We start from the raw sequence: 16,185 nt of genomic DNA, 5'->3' as shown, positions 1-16,185 counted from the left end.
TCTATAAATATTTCAGAATCAAGCCCCCTTTGATCACTCTTGCGTATGTGCATTTTACATTATATTTAGTTTTGCACCGAATCAAATCTGAGGCCTCTGTGAAATGAAAATAAACTGTTCGACACGATATCATAGTCCACAAGTGCTCAAATGTAAACGGCTTTAATCAGGGGTAAAGGAGCGGGGAGGTGTAGCCTGATGTCTATTCCCTGGCTGCTGCTGCACCAGGGAGGGGTCCTGCGGAGGCCAGGGCCTCTGGTTCCCAGGGCAGGGGCTGTGCGCTGGGGCTGGTGCAGAGAGCCAAGGCGGGTTAATAGGGGATTAAATATCTAACTTCCTGCCATGACCAAGTCTGCTTTAAAAAGGGAGAAGAAAACCAGCGAGAGGAGAGTAATCAATACACTCCTGACAACTGCTGGTATCTTTTTCAGTTTTGCATTATTATGTTAAAGATAGATCATTCATTAAAAGCACATATATATATATACACACACACACACACACACACACACACACACACACACACTCAGAGAGAGAGAGAGAGAGAGAGTTCTTGTTGCTTTCCTTGGTGGGGTGGACACAGTTCAGATAAAAATCCATTACAGAGAATTAGAGGGCTATCTCCTTCCCAAATCATCCCATCTGGGTGAAATGGGAGCCCTGCTTCACGGCCTAGATGCGGGGTGTGAGGGCTGAGTTACCATTCCCAAACTGCAATCCATGGATGTGACACCCTGGGTGACCTCCCCTCTCTTGCACAGTGACTGGTCATAAGCTTAGAGGACCAGGGGGTTTGGAAGACTTTCCATAGGGTGGGATTCTCTATGAGCTACAGACAGGAGGCTGGTAACCCACCTACTCTCACCAAGCTTCCATTCTGAGGAAGCAGGATCACCTCCAGCCCGGGTCAAATCCAGGAAGGCTTCCTGGAGCACGTGAAGCCAGGATGAAGCTGGGAGATGTGGGGAAAGTTTCTCCCTCTACTTTTTCACCATTAAAAAGAAGGCAAGGGGAGACCAACGCCTTTTTCCAAACTCTACGCTCTTCTTTCTCATGCACGGGGAGTCCTCACCACCGCAAGAGCTGTGACCTTCCGATGTTTGGTTTGTGGTCCAGGAGTTTATTTTCATCCTTTACTGGTTTACCATCTTCTCTGACTCACACTGGATAGAATATTGCCTTTTCTAGCTGCTCATAGACAGAAGGGATGTACAGTTTTGAAGCTGTTCTCTTGTAAGTTTTCTGGAGACATGACCATGTCAACCCTATAGTTGGTGGCTGCCCTAGTGCAGGCTCTGTGGGACTGACTGGATAGTCTTAGGACCTCAGCCGTTGGCATCTTTCTTATAGGAACCTGGTAGAAGGACGGGTCAGGTTCTCCCTGGCAATGTGAGGCATGCATGTTACGTTCCTCCTCTGTTAAGAGCTTCTTAAGCTGCTCTTTTGCCCCAATATAAACTCCATTACACTAAGATTGGCTTTCAAGTCTGCACCGGCCCATGCCTCTGCCCTATCTCCTCTCTGTCCCCAGAGCACTCCAAGCTCCATATACATTTTGTACATGCTGGTCCCTCGGGCACATGTGGCCTACTCCTCCTCTCTACCTGGTGACCCCCTCAAGGCTCGGCCAAGGCCTGTCTCCACCACCGCCTTCCTTCCTTTCTGTCTCCTGCACTTCCATTCCACTGTGCCCAGCATGCTGAAACTCTCTCCAATTCAGCAGGTGACCCGAGCTTCATGAGTCCATCCATCTTTCCCTCCCTGAGTCAGCTTTTAAAGGCAAGGGCCTGGTCTTGCTTGTAGATCTCTAGATGCACCCATATCTTGCCACACGTAGGCATTACAAAATGTTATCAAAAGATGCCACTCCCACTATACAGATCCTCGGATAAGACTGACAACAGGAGTGTTTCGTTTGTTTGTGTGTTTGTTTGTTTGAGATGGAGTTCACTCTTGTTGCTCAGGCTGGAGTCCAATGGCGCGATCTCCGTTCACCGCAAGCTCCGCCTCCTGGGTTCAAGAGATTCTCCTGCTTCAGCCTCCTGAGTAGCTGGGATTACAGGCATGTGCCGCCCCGCCTGGCTAATTTTATGTTTTTAGTAGAGATGGAGTTACTCCATGTTGGTCAGGCCAGTCTCGAACTCCCAACCTCAGGTGATCTGTCCCCCTCGGCCTCACAAAGTGCTGGGATTACAGCCATGAGCCACCATGACTGGTCAACAGGAGCATTTTTATTAACCACCTTTACATGCCTTAGTCATGTCCTTCCCCTCTCAGCATGTCCTCTGCTACCAGATAAGGGGGCTTCTGGATCTAAAAAGCTATGCTAACTGCTGTGGTCAGCATCTAAGAAGTGTTACTGCACAGGTAGAAAATGCCTCATTTTCTCTCCCACAACCCCCTGTGCCCTCTCAAAATCCCTTGAAGTGAATAGGACAACCTATCAGTCTTTTAGAGAGAAAAAGAAACTGAGGCTCTGGCAGGGAACCAAGGTCACACTGACGCTAGTGGGAGAGCAGGCAATTGGATTCACGTCAGTAGAACTTCAGGTGTCATTCTCTTTCCATTACTCCAGTCTAGTTGGAGGAATAAGCCACCTGACTCTACAAGAGAATGTGGAATAATGTATCAGCCCTTCTAGATATTAAGAAAACAGAAGAGTCTAAAGATAATTTTTAGGGGGTGACCCTCTGGTCTACCAGTCAGTGAGTAACAGACCTGCTAAATTTCTCCATCTGTAGTGCCTGCCATGTCTGCCCCTCATATTTTCACTGCCTGGCCCATGTCTTTGTGCATCCTCTGTTCCTTGGCCTCCTCAGAGCCTGCCCATAGCTGTGGCTTCCTTCTTTCCAGGCACTTCCCAAATGACTGAGCTGGCTTCCAACTGTCGTTATCCAGCCCAACAAGAATAAATATGTTGCAAAAAGCCAGCCTGGCCACTAGCATGTCTGCATGACTTAACTTTCTGAGCCACTGTTTCCTCATCTTTTGTACTGGCATTCCAATACAATAACATAGCACCAATCATCTAAGGTTGTATAAGGCTAATGGAATAAGCCAGATTGTGGTGTATCACAACGATGTTGGCAGGTGGTATTTTGAATAAAGGTAAGGAAGATGATGAGATGAGGATCTGTGTCATCCTCCTGGTGAGTGGTGGTGTGATAGAGTAGATGATGGTGGTGCAGGGGTGGTGAGTGGTGGTGGTGGTGGTGGTGGTGGTGGGTGGTGGTGGTGATGGGTGGTGGTGGTGGTAAGCCAGAGTAGATGATGAGTGGGTGATGGGTGGTGATGATGCTTTGATGGAGTGGTGAATAGTGGTGGTGAGTGGTGCTGGTGGTGACAGTGGTGGTGATGGTGGTGAGTGGGGTGATGCTGGAGTGCAGTCATGGTGCTGGTGATGGTGGCCGGGTGGTGACAGTGGGTGATGAGTGGTGAATGGTGGTGGCGATGGTGATGGTAGTGGTGAGCCAGGCAGAAATGGTGATGGTAGGTAGTCGCTGAGTGCTTCAGTGATAAATTGGTAGATGATGATGGTGATGGTGTGATGCTGCTGCTGCTGCTGATGGTTATGATGATGGTGATGGTGGTGATGCTGCTGCTGCTGGGTTATGGCGAATAAGTGATGATGAGTAGGTGATGGTGATAGTGATGAGTGATGGTGATAAGTGGTGTGTGATGGTGATGATGACAGTGATGATAATGGTGAGTGGTGATACTTATGCAGGTAGTGGTGATGAAGTGATGGTGATGCTGATACTAGAAACTGATGGTAGTGATAGTGGTGATGGCGATGGTAGTGGTGGTGGTGATGATAATGGTAGTGGTGATGCTGATACTGGTGATGGTGGTGATGATGATGGTGATGGTGTGATGATGATGCTGTTGATGGTGATGATGAGTGATGATGCTGGTGATGCTGGTGATGTTGGTGATGATGGTGGTGATGCTGCTGCTGCTGATGATGATGATGGTGATGATGGTGATGATTATGATGATAGTGATGATGATGGTGATAATGGTGGTAATGATGGTGATGATGATGGTGATGGTGATGGTGATGATGGTGATGCTCTTGCTGCTGCTGCTGCTGAGGATTGTTGCTTTTTATTGAGAGGACAGTCCATAGTCTTAACAACTACCCCATGTGAACTTTTCTTCATTCCATCCCCAGCACCTACTTGCCTGACTTTGTGTGTTATGGGCAGGAAGTGACCCAGGGATCCAGACCAGAAGTCTTCTCTACTCTGAGAAGATGACAGGAGAACCCCTTTGTGGCCATTTTTCTTTTCCATCTGATGTTGTTGTGCTCATTATCTGTATTCATTTCTGGGCTGCAGTTTCAGCAGAGACTCCAAAAGCCACAGTGATTGCCTTTGAGAATTTTTTTTTTCCACCAAACCCAAACCAAAAATGGTCACGTCTTTGAGAATTTTGAAGTCATCCAAAGTTTCTAGGGAGAAGACACCAAATTCTTTTCCCAAATTCTCCAACTCTTGTCCCACCAGCATGGAACCTGCCTAGGGCTCTGTGGGACCACATACTAAGCCAGACCAGCCAAATCCTGCTCACTACTCAAGGCAGTGAGGGCCTTGACTTTGGCCAATGTTCCATCCCCAAGGGGACACTTGGGAATTTCACTACAGTCTGCAGCTTGACTCTGTTGGTTACACAGTTGTCATTCTCCACAGCCTGATTTGAGTATGGTGTTTTTGTTCATAAATTCAGCAAAGATTTAACTGTTTCTGGCCCTGTCTCATGGCATTGTCTACACATCAGTCAAAATGGAACAGGTCACCCGCGCTGCCCTCCTGTTCATCTATTAATCATCTGGCAAATAAACCACTCAGTATCCTGCCCACCCCGGTAATGTTTGTGATGTAATTTGTTTGGATGCCCAAATGTCACCAGCGTTGATTGTAAGAGATGAAAAAAAAATGCACTTGCTCAGCATAGCAAGCTCTAGGCCAAAATGTAAGCATGAAATCTCTGGTTTATTTTTGTAATAATGTTTACAGCTGTTTAATGACCCTGAAAAGGTTCAGTAGTCTGGTGTTCTGTATTTCAGAACAGGAGTGTATTATGCTTATAACAACCTTAGTTAAACAGTTTGAGCTACAACAATTGGAAAAATAGTATTTAATAAGAAGCCATAGTATTCTAGGTGAAATTGTCTTAATTACTGTTTACCCTCAGCATAAGAAAGCAAGGTGGGCTTCAGGGACAGACTGAGGGTCATGTGAGCCTTCAGGAATGGGGTCTGCCTACTACTAGAAGTGCATGTTATGAGACGATTTTGAGTAAAATCTACAGTGGTGTTTGGAACCCCCCTTGCTGTGAACCCGAGTCCTAGACCCTGCAGAGCAACTTGGAGGTCAGGGACTCCTGCAAGGCTTCCGAGGTAGCAGTTTCACCCACATCGATGAAAAAGGGAGTATATTTAGTTGTGCTTGGCTAGACAACAATACTTGATTTTTTAAAATCCAGTGCAAATGGTTATTTTGAAAGCATTTTATTTTCCAACGATTCTTTTTCGTGGTATAAGGAAAAAGCTCTTTCATACAACTTACTGGCAAGATCTATATTTTTTTGGACTATTCATAAGATTACTTTTTTTTCTATGCTAGCAAAATGAAACTGTGTTTTTGTGTAAAATTTATTTAGACTCGTAGCAGCTGGCATTTCTGGTGTCCTGATAGTTTTAAATTTCATTTTGAGTGAAAGATACAATTAGGTTCTCTATTGGAAGAGTTAAGTGAAAACTTTTGTCATTGATATCACAGGAAATAGTCTTGAAGGCAGAAATGCAAAATCAAAATAACCATTAGCACCATCAAAGGCAGCTGAATGGCTCACAGTACCTGCAATGATGGCAGTGATGAGACAGAATGTATTTTGATAATCTGTGTACCCAATGGTGGGTTTCATTTGCTGAGTGTGAAATTGTATTGTTCAAGAAGAAAACCTGTAATGTTTGGAAGCCTTCACTGGGGCCCCTGCCTGTGTTTAGAGGTGCAGCCGAGGAGTTCCCACATTGTGATGAAGAATCCCGTGGCCACCAAGAGCCTAGCTTAGTTCTTCATCAATATTGGCTGTCGAGTTGAGTCCCCAAGGTACCCCTTGACTCTGTGCTCAGAAAAGATCGGGGCTGGGGGGAATGTTGCCATATTTCTACGTTGGGGAGATGATGCTGCAGACACGAGAGTTTACAGTGGCCTTTAACTGTCCAGCCTCGGTAAGGACATTTGGCTGCCTTTGCAGAGTTAGGTAAATTATGTATTCATTGGTTCCTTCCATCAATCAACCAGGGTTTATTGATCCTCTTCCTTATAGGTTTCAGGCTGGGCAATGAACTGAAGGCCAGGGGCAAACTGTTCTCACTGTGTAGTAGTTTGTTTGCTTGCTTTTAATTGTGCTAAGGGTTTTCCTGTCCAGGTGAACTGGTTCCATGAGTTCTTGTGGAGGTTATTCAAAGTCCTGGCTGCCCAATTGCCTTAAGCCCAGGATCATGGCCTGCCCTCTGCTGGCCCCTGGCTTCCGTTTTTAAAATTTTGATTTGGGGGTACGTGTGCATGTTTGTTAAGTTACATGGGTATATTGCATAATGCTGGGGACTGGGCCTCTAGTGCACCCATCGCCCAAATAGCAAACATTGTACCCTATAGGCAGTTTTATCAACCCTCCCTCCCCGCTCTCCCTCCCCACTTTTGGAGTCCCCAGGGTCTATTGTCTCCATCTTTATGTCCATGTATACCCAGTATTGAGATTAGCTCCACATGGATTAAAGACTTAAACATAAGTTGTGAAACTATAAAAAAATCCTAGAAACACCTAGAAAAACCTCTTCTGGACATCAGTCCAAGTGAATAATCTGTGGCTGCGGCTCCTGGGTCACGCAGCGCTGAGTGAAGGGTCAGTGGGGCGTGTAGGCTAAAGTGCTCTGGCAGCGGGGTCGGGGGTGTGCTGTGGCAGGAGGCCCCTCCGGGGATATTCCCTATGGGGCCTGTCAGGGAGCAGCATGGTCTGAAACGGAAGGCTTACTCCGTGGTGGGCTGGGGAAAGGGGTAATAAGACCTTCCATCAGGTCTTTTTTGAAAATTAAAAAAATTATCTTTTAAATTATTTTTATTTTTTGAGACAAGGTCTCATTCCCATTGCCCAGGCTGAAGTGCAGTGGTACGGATCATAGCTCACTGCAGTCTCGACTTCCCCAGGTTCAAGTGAGCCTCCCACCTCAGCCTCCCAAGTAGTTGGGACTACAGGGATGCACCGCCAAGCCTGGCTAATTATTTTATATTTTTAGTAGAGATGGGGCTTTGCCATGTGGCTTAGGCTGGCCTCAAACTCCTGGGGTTCAGCCTCCCAAAGTGCTGGGATTACATGTGTGAGCCATTGCATCCGGCCCCTTCCAACAGATCATCTCGTTTGCAGGCAACTCCACTTCCTCCAGGCCCGTGAGCTCTTATGTCTGCAGTTGGATTCAATCTTTTAACAACAGTAGGATTAATGATGCCTTAGTTTCCCAGTGTAGGCATTTATGTACATTTCTAGAGGGCTACCAGGTAGGGACTCCCCACCCTTCCCTCAACACAGACATACTTAATGTGCTTACACACACACAGAAACACACACACACACACACACCATCAGACACCAAAGCTGAGATGGTTTCTCTTTTCCCCAGCTTTGCATTCAGCCTCAAAGGGACCTTTCATTGCTCCCCTGTTACTTGTGGACACTCACTCACACTGGCCTCTTAGATCCACAGGCCCTCGAGGGCAGGTACATGGAAGGCCCCTGGCAAATACTGACTGAATGGCTAAGGTAAGGAATAAATGCATTCTGGATGAGTGAAGTGTCAAGGCTGGAGAAATTGGGGCTGACCCAGGTTTTGCGAGTCCCAGGCCGGGCCTGGGGCCAGCTTGTCCTGCCTCGGCTGTTTTGGCGCAGAGACAGCACACCAATTACCCCATACTCTTTCCAGGAACTCGTGCTTCCCTTTCTTGCTCTAAGTCGAGCAGCAGGCGTCAGTTACGACTGCCCCATTGCAGCGGCCTCAGCTGCACCTGCTTGAGGAATCACAGAGGATTCTGAGCTGACTATCGTGGTCCTGCTTCCCAGTAAGGCTCCGTGTAAGCTTCTCCCAGGCTTACTCAAGGGCTGGGGACCAATATCCTGGAAGCGTCTCCTGGGGAGCTGGCCAGCTCCTCTGAAACCCTGGGGTCTCCCATGGGCAGTGATGGTCAGTTAAGTTCTAAAGGGAACCATTGCTTTGTCTCCTAGTATTCAGCAATTGGGCCATCAGGGGTGGTCCAAGCCTGGGAAAGTTGGGGGTGTAGACTCCCTTCCCTCCCCTCCCCTTCCCTCCCCTTCTCTTCCCTTCCCTTCCTTTTTTCTATTTTTCGTTTTTTTAGACAGAGTCTCGCTCTGTTGCCCAGGCTGGAGTGCAATGGCGTGATCTCAGCTCACTACAAGCTCCGCCTCTCGGGTTCCAGTGATTCTCCTGCCTCAGCCTCCCAAGTAGCTGGGATTACAGATGCCCACCACAACCCCCAGCTAATTTTTGTATTTTTAGTAGAGACGAAGTTTTAACATGTTGGTCAGGCTGATCACGAACTCCTGACTTCAAGTGATCCGCCCACCTCGGTCTCCTAAAGTGCTGGGATTACAGGCATGAGCCACCATGGCTGGCCAGGGGTGGCTTTCCCTTGGTGGTTTCTGAACCTTCAGCTTCTCAGTGGTAGCGAGAGACCCTTCCAACTCTGTCCGATTCTGATTGTAGGTGCTCTTGGACTTGTGCAGAGGCTGAGGTTAGGTCACATGACTGATTGTAGGTGCTCTTGGATTTGTAGGAAGGTTGAGGTTAGGGCACATGACTGATTTTAGGTGCTCTGGACTTGTGCAAAGGCTGAGGTTAGGTCACATAAGGTTGAGGTTAGAGTGAGTCTCTATTCACTCATTCATCCGTTCACTTGGGACATACCGAACCTAAGGGAAGCCAGCTCTGCATAAGGACCCAAGGCTTCATCCTTGACCAAGACAGATATACCTTCTGCCTTCACGGGAATGAAGCATGTCTGTAAAAGGATCAATGACAAAATGTTGCCCCCATGGTAAATGCTACGAAGAAGAAAGTAAAGTGTTGGGACAGAGAGGGGCTGGGGTGTCAGCCTCAGACAGGGTGGGCACAGAGGGCTTTTGTGAGAAAGGATGTGTGAGCTCAGACCCACATGAATAAGAACAGAGCCAACTATTAAAAGAGCCAGGGCAGCATGCATGTTCTAGAACATTCTATCCTCAGCTGACAATCTAGCAAAGGCATTTAAAGACCTTAAAGAGGTTACTTAAAGCTTTGTTAACTCCGGCCAGGATGGATAGATAGATAGATAGAATGATTGATAGATTTGAACAAAATAAAAGAACTCCATACTCAAACCAAACCTGAAAACTCCCATGTTCCTTAGTTGATGAGTTGAGCTGTTACTTGCATAGCATGAATCGTGGTGGTGTTGGGGGACATGGTCTTCAACACCATGCCCCTCATCCAAGCTGATTTGCAGTCTCGCCGCATTCCACATTCAGCCTTCTCTCCCTCCTGCTGAATTGGCGTCAGCTCATCAGCGGCAACCTGAAAATAGCCTGTCTTCCTGGATTCATGTCTTCTGAGCTGGCCAACTGGGTAGCCTTTGGAAGTGGGCCAGCCCTGTTGACCTTAGACTTTCCAAACTTCCACGGAGCTGTTGGGTAGAATTCTGAGCAATCCCGTGTGGCTTCAGGATCATGATCCCTGTTGGCTCAGAAGAGGAGCCAGTGCAGCTGTATGGGGCTTGAAGGTGGAGAGAGGGTGCCAGACAGGGCCCTGGGGCCACCAGTCTCTGCCTGGAGCCTCCAGCAACCTCTGTACACTGTGCCTGCTCCTCCCTGCTGGATAGTGGGTGTCATGAGTCCTGGGGCTGGTAGATCTTGTCCACCATCATGTCTCCAGTGGCAAGGCTAGGGACTGGCACATGGAAGGATCTCGGTAAGTTTGTTGAATGAATGCAGCAACCTCCATGGGATATTAGCTTTTTTCTGACCAACCTCCAAAATGGGCCTGTGTGTTTTAAGAAAATTTGAGTGTAGACTGCCCCCAGAAACAAAAAGGAAAGATAACAAGCTGGAAGCTTTCTCCTATGGCAAGTGCCCATGCACCTTTACGTGTGTCTTCACGCTTTGCACAGTTGTGCATATCTTTCATTCATGGACACGGTTGGCCCAGCACCACCACTGTAATCCCTCGGCCGCCTGGAAATAAACATTCATGGCTCTTCCTTCCCTTCCCTTGCAAGATAGACTCACCACCTTACTCCTCCTGCCAAGGAAGTCAGATCTCCCATTGGAGACCCTCCATGCCACACAGTCTCCTGTTGGGAGGCCCAGCAAGCAGCAGACCCTGCCGAGCCTGCCTGTGCTTCCTCCACAGTTGAGCTCTGTCCCCACAGGTCCCCCTGGTTAATCGCTTAGCCCAGAAATCAGTCCTGGCTGGGGTTAAGCACAGCTCCTGGACCACCTAGCTGCCCAACACATCTAAACAATGGGATGCAAGAGGAGAGGTGTGTGCAAAGATGATTCCAATGGCAGGAAACAAATTTGGAGTCCTTCAGGTGGAAGACATAGCTGGAAATGGAAGGACCCCAGGCAGGGGTTCATTGTCTTGCAAAGTTGAGCTCCCCATATGCTCCAATGTGGAAGGGGCTGTTTCCTCTGCCCTCCCTGGAACCATCTGGTTTTAGCCATTCTGCACAGGCTGGAGAGGGGGCAGAGAGGACTATTAAAGACAATTATGCAGACCAGCTTTGAACGATAGTGTTTAACAAACAACTTTGAGTTCTAATTTTCTGCAAAACACATACTGCAGGTACAATTTGTACTCATTATTGTATATTGGGAAAGTTATTAAAAACACTCAAACTTGGTTGAGACTTCCTATGGCATCATCCCTGGATTTTAATGGGTTTTTATCTAGTTCTATAAAAGATCTCTTTAAACCCAATCGAAGTCCCTGCTTTGGATATCTTGCCACTGAAGGATGGGAAGAGCCCCATTATAAGGTATCAGTGTTTCCTTTGACCCAAATTTGAACAACTTCAACAATCTGCTAAGATTCCGTCAGGAGATAATTTATACTTCTTTTGATGGGCACAGTTACCAAATGACAAAATAACAGTGTTTCGTAACATAAGGGTTAAATCTTAATCTCTGAGGTTTGCAAAGCCGCTACTCGCAGTCTCCTTAAAATTTAATATACCTCGTTAATGCTTCCTTGCAAACACTGAAGGATTTTTATGATTATAATCATGTGTTACAGCACCTAGTACTGTTTCTAAGCAGCATACTAATCAGCTTAATGAGATATTACTGCACTTTTTGTTGACTAAAGCAAAATCCCTTTTATTGTTCTAAAGCCTGTCCTTTACTTTATTTTTTCCCAAAACATTATCTTGTTTTATTATGTACCAGTAAATATCATACCATTGGGTTTTTTTTTTTTTTTTTTTGGCCAAATCATAAAATGATCTCTTTCATCTCAGACTGGTGAATGTATTGAATGTAGTAAACGGAAACAGAAGTTCCAAGTGGGTTTATTTGGTCTTATGGGAAAAGTCATTCTGCTCTCAGGCAAACTTTGAACTGAACCAACAGGTACAGGTGCGACAATGGGGCAACAGAGAAAAAGTTTCACACGTAGACCCTTGATTTGTTATTAGGTGTTGAAAGTGGTAAAACATTAATAATTTAAAGGTGAATGAATAATTGCAGTCTGTAAATAGAAAATACAAGGAAGACGATCTGTCGCCAAAACAAATTGGAGGAGCAATGCCATATTGCATAATTGGCATTTAATAATTCATTTTTTTATTATTGTTTTTGACTAGAATTCCTTAGCATGATTATGTGTAGGTAAGGCATGAAATGCAAATTCCCTGCCCACCAATGCTATTGATTCATGGCGCCATAGCCGCACCTGGCACGGATCTGAACTCTGCTTCTCTTTTCAGGGATGGAAGAAGCGAGCCTGTGCCTTGGAGTGTCTTCGGCGGAGCCGGAAGCTGAGCCCCACCTGAGCGGCCCCGTCCTCAACGGCCAGTATGCCATGAGTCAGAAGCTGCACCAGATCACCTCCCAGCTCAGCCATGCTTTCCCCGAGCTCCATCCCCGGCCCAACCCCGAGGAGAAGCCCCCCGCATCCCTGGAGGAGAAAGCCCACGTGCCCATGAGCGGCCAGCCCATGGGCAGTCAGATGGCGCTCCTGGCCAACCAGCTGGGCCGGGAGGTGGACACCAGCCTCAACGGGAGGGTGGACCTGCAGCAGTTCCTCAACGGGCAGAACCTGGGTATCATGTCCCAGATGAGCGACATCGAGGACGACGCCCGCAAGAACCGCAAGTACCCGTGCCCGCTCTGTGGCAAGCGCTTCCGCTTCAACAGCATCCTCTCCCTGCACATGCGCACGCACACGGGCGAGAAGCCCTTCAAGTGCCCGTACTGCGACCACAGGGCGGCGCAGAAGGGGAACCTCAAGATCCACCTGCGGACCCACAAGCTGGGCAACCTGGGCAAGGGGCGCGGGCGCGTGCGCGAGGAGAACCGCCTGCTGCACGAGCTGGAGGAGCGCGCCATCCTGCGGGACAAGCAGCTGAAGGGCAGCCTGCTGCAGCCCCGGCCGGACCTGAAGCCCCCGCCGCACGCCCAGCAGGCCGCGCTGGCCGCCTGCACCCTGGCCCTGCCCGCCAACCATAGCGTGCCCGATGTGGCCCACCCGGTGCCCTCGCCCAAGCCGGCCAGCGTGCAAGAGGATGTGGCGGCCCCGGCGGCGGGCTTCCGCTGTACCTTCTGCAAGGGCAAATTCAAGAAGCGCGAGGAGCTGGACCGCCACATCCGCATCCTGCACAAGCCCTACAAGTGCACGCTGTGCGACTTCGCGGCTTCGCAGGAAGAGGAGCTCATCAGCCACGTGGAGAAGGCACACATCACCGCCGAGTCGGCCCAGGGCCAGGGCCCCAATGGCGGTGGGGAACAGTCGGCCAACGAATTCCGCTGCGAGGTGTGCGGCCAGGTGTTCAGCCAGGCGTGGTTCCTCAAGGGCCACATGCGCAAGCACAAAGACTCCTTTGAGCACTGCTGCCAGATCTGCGGCCGGCGCTTCAAGGAGCCCTGGTTCCTCAAGAACCACATGAAGGTCCACCTCAACAAACTGTCGGTGAAGAACAAGTCCCCCAGCGACCCCGAGGTGCCTGTGCCCATGGGCGGCATGTCCCAGGAGGCCCACGCTAACCTGTACTCCAGGTACCTCTCCTGCCTGCAGAGCGGCTTCATGGCCCCGGACAAAGCCGGCCTGAGCGAGCCCAGCCAGCTCTATGGCAAGAGCGAACTGCCCATGAAGGAGAAGGAAGCGCTGGGGAAGCTGCTGTCTCCCATCTCCAGCATGGCTCACGGCGTCCCGGAGGGGGACAAGCACTCCCTCCTGGGATGCCTCAACCTCGTGCCGCCGCTGAAATCCAGCTGCATCGAGCGGCTGCAGGCGGCTGCCAAGGCTGCGGAGATGGACCCCGTGAACAGCTACCAGGCTTGGCAGCTCATGGCCAGGGGCATGGCCATGGAACATGGCTTCTTGTCTAAAGAGCATCCGCTGCAGCGCAACCACGAAGACACTTTGGCAAACGCCGGGGTTCTGTTTGATAAGGAGAAGCGGGAGTACGTGTTAGTGGGAGCAGATGGCTCTAAGCAGAAAATGCCTGCTGATTTGGTTCACAGCACTAAAGTGGGCAGCCAGAGAGACCTGCCAAGTAAGCTCGACCCTTTAGAAAGCAGTCGGGATTTTTTGTCACACGGGCTGAACCAGACGCTCGAGTATAACCTGCAGGGTCCTGGGAACATGAAGGAGAAGCCCACCGAGTGCCCCGACTGCGGCCGGGTGTTCCGCACCTACCACCAGGTGGTCGTGCACTCCCGTGTCCACAAGCGGGACCGCAAGGGTGAGGAGGATGGGCTGCATGTGGGCCTGGATGAGCGGCGTGGCTCGGGTAGTGACCAGGAGTCTCAGTCGGTGAGCCGCTCCACCACGCCGGGCTCCTCCAACGTCACCGAGGAGAGCGGGGTCGGAGGCGGCCTCTCCCAGACCGGGAGTGCCCAGGAGGACAGCCCGCACCCCTCCTCGCCGTCCTCCTCAGGTAGGTTAGCCGGGAAGTGGGGCGAAGCAGCTTGCACAGCAGCCCTGCCCAGGGCTGCCTGGTTCTGCTCCCAGGCCTCCAGTCAGTTCCAAGGCCAGTGGGTCTTGATCGAGGACATGGGTGTGTTGAACACTGGGCCATGCCTTTCTTTCCCTCCCTGACTGGAGGGAAAGGGCAGTCCTTTCACCTCTTAGGCCTTCCCTTGAGCACTGGCTACCAAGAAAGTAGGTTGAGGTCAGGCACGGTGGCTCATGCCTGTAATCTCAGCACTTTGGGCCACCGAGGCAGGTGGATCACTTGAGGTCAGGGCTTTGAGGCCAGCCTGGCCAACATGGAGAAACCCCATCTCTACTAAAAGTCCAAAAATTAGGCAAACGTGATGGTGCATGCCTGTAATCCTAGCTATTCGGGAGGCTAAGGCAGGAGAATCGCTTGAGCCTGGGAGGCGGAGGCTGCAGTGAGCCAAGATCACACCACAGCACTCCAGTCTGAGTGACAGAGTGAGACACTGTCTTTAAAAAAAAAAAAAAGAAAAAAAAGAAAGAAAGAAGAAAGCTGCCAGGTGGTACATTTTTCAGTGGACATAATCTACCTTTTTCTTGCAATTGTCCAACCCCATTTCATGGCCTGACGCTGTCGGCTATCATCTCATCTCTGGAACTCAGGAACTGGCATTCTGCTCTATCCCTGGGTGTGAATGTGTAAGTTCCAAACTTCACCGTCTTTCTCTCCTGCTTGGCGTAGTCGCATAATTCTCTTACGCAGGCACCGCAGTCTCCCTCCCTAAGCCAAACCTATCTTCTGGCCCCTTCCAAAATTACAACATGGCTCACCTGCCAGATCTGAGTGACCTAAAGAACCCCACCACTTTCCTCTGATGGTTTGGAAAAGTACAGGCATTTGAAACACAGACGCACGACTGTTATGTCTTAAATTGTACTGTGTTACACGGGCGATACAGCTTTGGGGTCTAAAATAGCAAAGCAGAAAATCTGTCATCAAACTGTCTGTGAAATGATGAAGCTTCTTGGCCCAGTTAAAAAAAAACAAACCTAAAACAACAACAGCAGCAACAACAACAAAAACACGCTGGCCTCAGATGGCTAAATTAAAATCACCACCTAACAGCGGGTAAGGTGTTGCCTTCATCCATATTTCCAAAGCCCCTTACTAATGGGTAGTAAATTGAAAGTTATATCTTTAGCCCTTTATAAAGAAAGCACCTCGCTAATACTGTAATCATTCTGCAGCCTAACAACAGAGGAAATCATGCCATAACAAATACCCTGTTACTAATGGCAACATTGATTTCTGCAATCAGCCATTAAGTCTAGAAAATGAAAGACAGTTTGAGGCACCTCGAGGCACTGCCTTGCCCACTGTTAAAGACGTAGCAGCACACTGTTGAGGGTCATTTTTAAAAAGTTTTTTCTTCTTTCTTGATCCCACCCTCACTCCTTGGTTTAGATACCTATTTCGATCTTGGAGGCAATTCACGGCTGCACTTATTAAGTAGATGCCAGTTTTAGCTTTGCTGTTACAGTCATACTCTTCTTCTAGGACAAAATTAGTATTAAAATAAAGTGGGACTCTGCCGGCTTATTACAAACCAGTAAAGAATTGTTAAGACACATAAATCTGGTCTGCACATTCCAGAGATTCCGATAGCACTTAATGCCGCTGCTTAAATACCCATGAAACACACTGTCTACTCCTGGAGTCCTAGACTTGTTTGGGATTTATTACTGATGAGACGCTTAGGAAGTGTCTAACCAGCAGCATGAGTGCCATGGAGGCGTGAGGTCACACTACCTGGAGCGATTGCCACAAGGAACACACTAAGATTCGAGGGAAGGGTTTTCACCATGTAAACATAAATCCCTACACGAGAGGCAGCCAAGTGCCAGGTGTCCCAATGTCAGGAGGAACTCTTTCTGGTCTCCTAGGATGAGGTCTCCTCTTCTGGCATGTGTCG

General features: G+C 49.0%; 1 protein-coding gene across 15 annotated transcripts in view; it reads left to right on the top strand.

Moving 5' to 3' along the window:
- ZNF536 (zinc finger protein 536) overlaps positions 1 to 16,185 on the top strand; it is a 488,765-nt gene that overhangs the window by 207,626 nt on the left and 264,954 nt on the right. For all 15 annotated transcript variants that reach the window (XM_021930964.2, XM_017952355.3, XM_021930958.2 and 12 more), the window contains one exon: positions 12,039 to 14,210. In XM_021930964.2, the coding sequence (XP_021786656.1) occupies positions 12,041 to 14,210 (2,170 nt within the window). In that variant the 5' untranslated portion in view covers positions 12,039 to 12,040. The remainder of the gene's footprint in view (positions 1 to 12,038; positions 14,211 to 16,185) is intronic.

The sequence above is a fragment of the Papio anubis genome, chromosome 20 (assembly GCF_008728515.1).
Source record: "Papio anubis isolate 15944 chromosome 20, Panubis1.0, whole genome shotgun sequence".
Lineage (NCBI taxonomy): Eukaryota > Metazoa > Chordata > Mammalia > Primates > Cercopithecidae > Papio > Papio anubis.
This window is presented reverse-complemented; position numbering and strand designations above follow the sequence as displayed.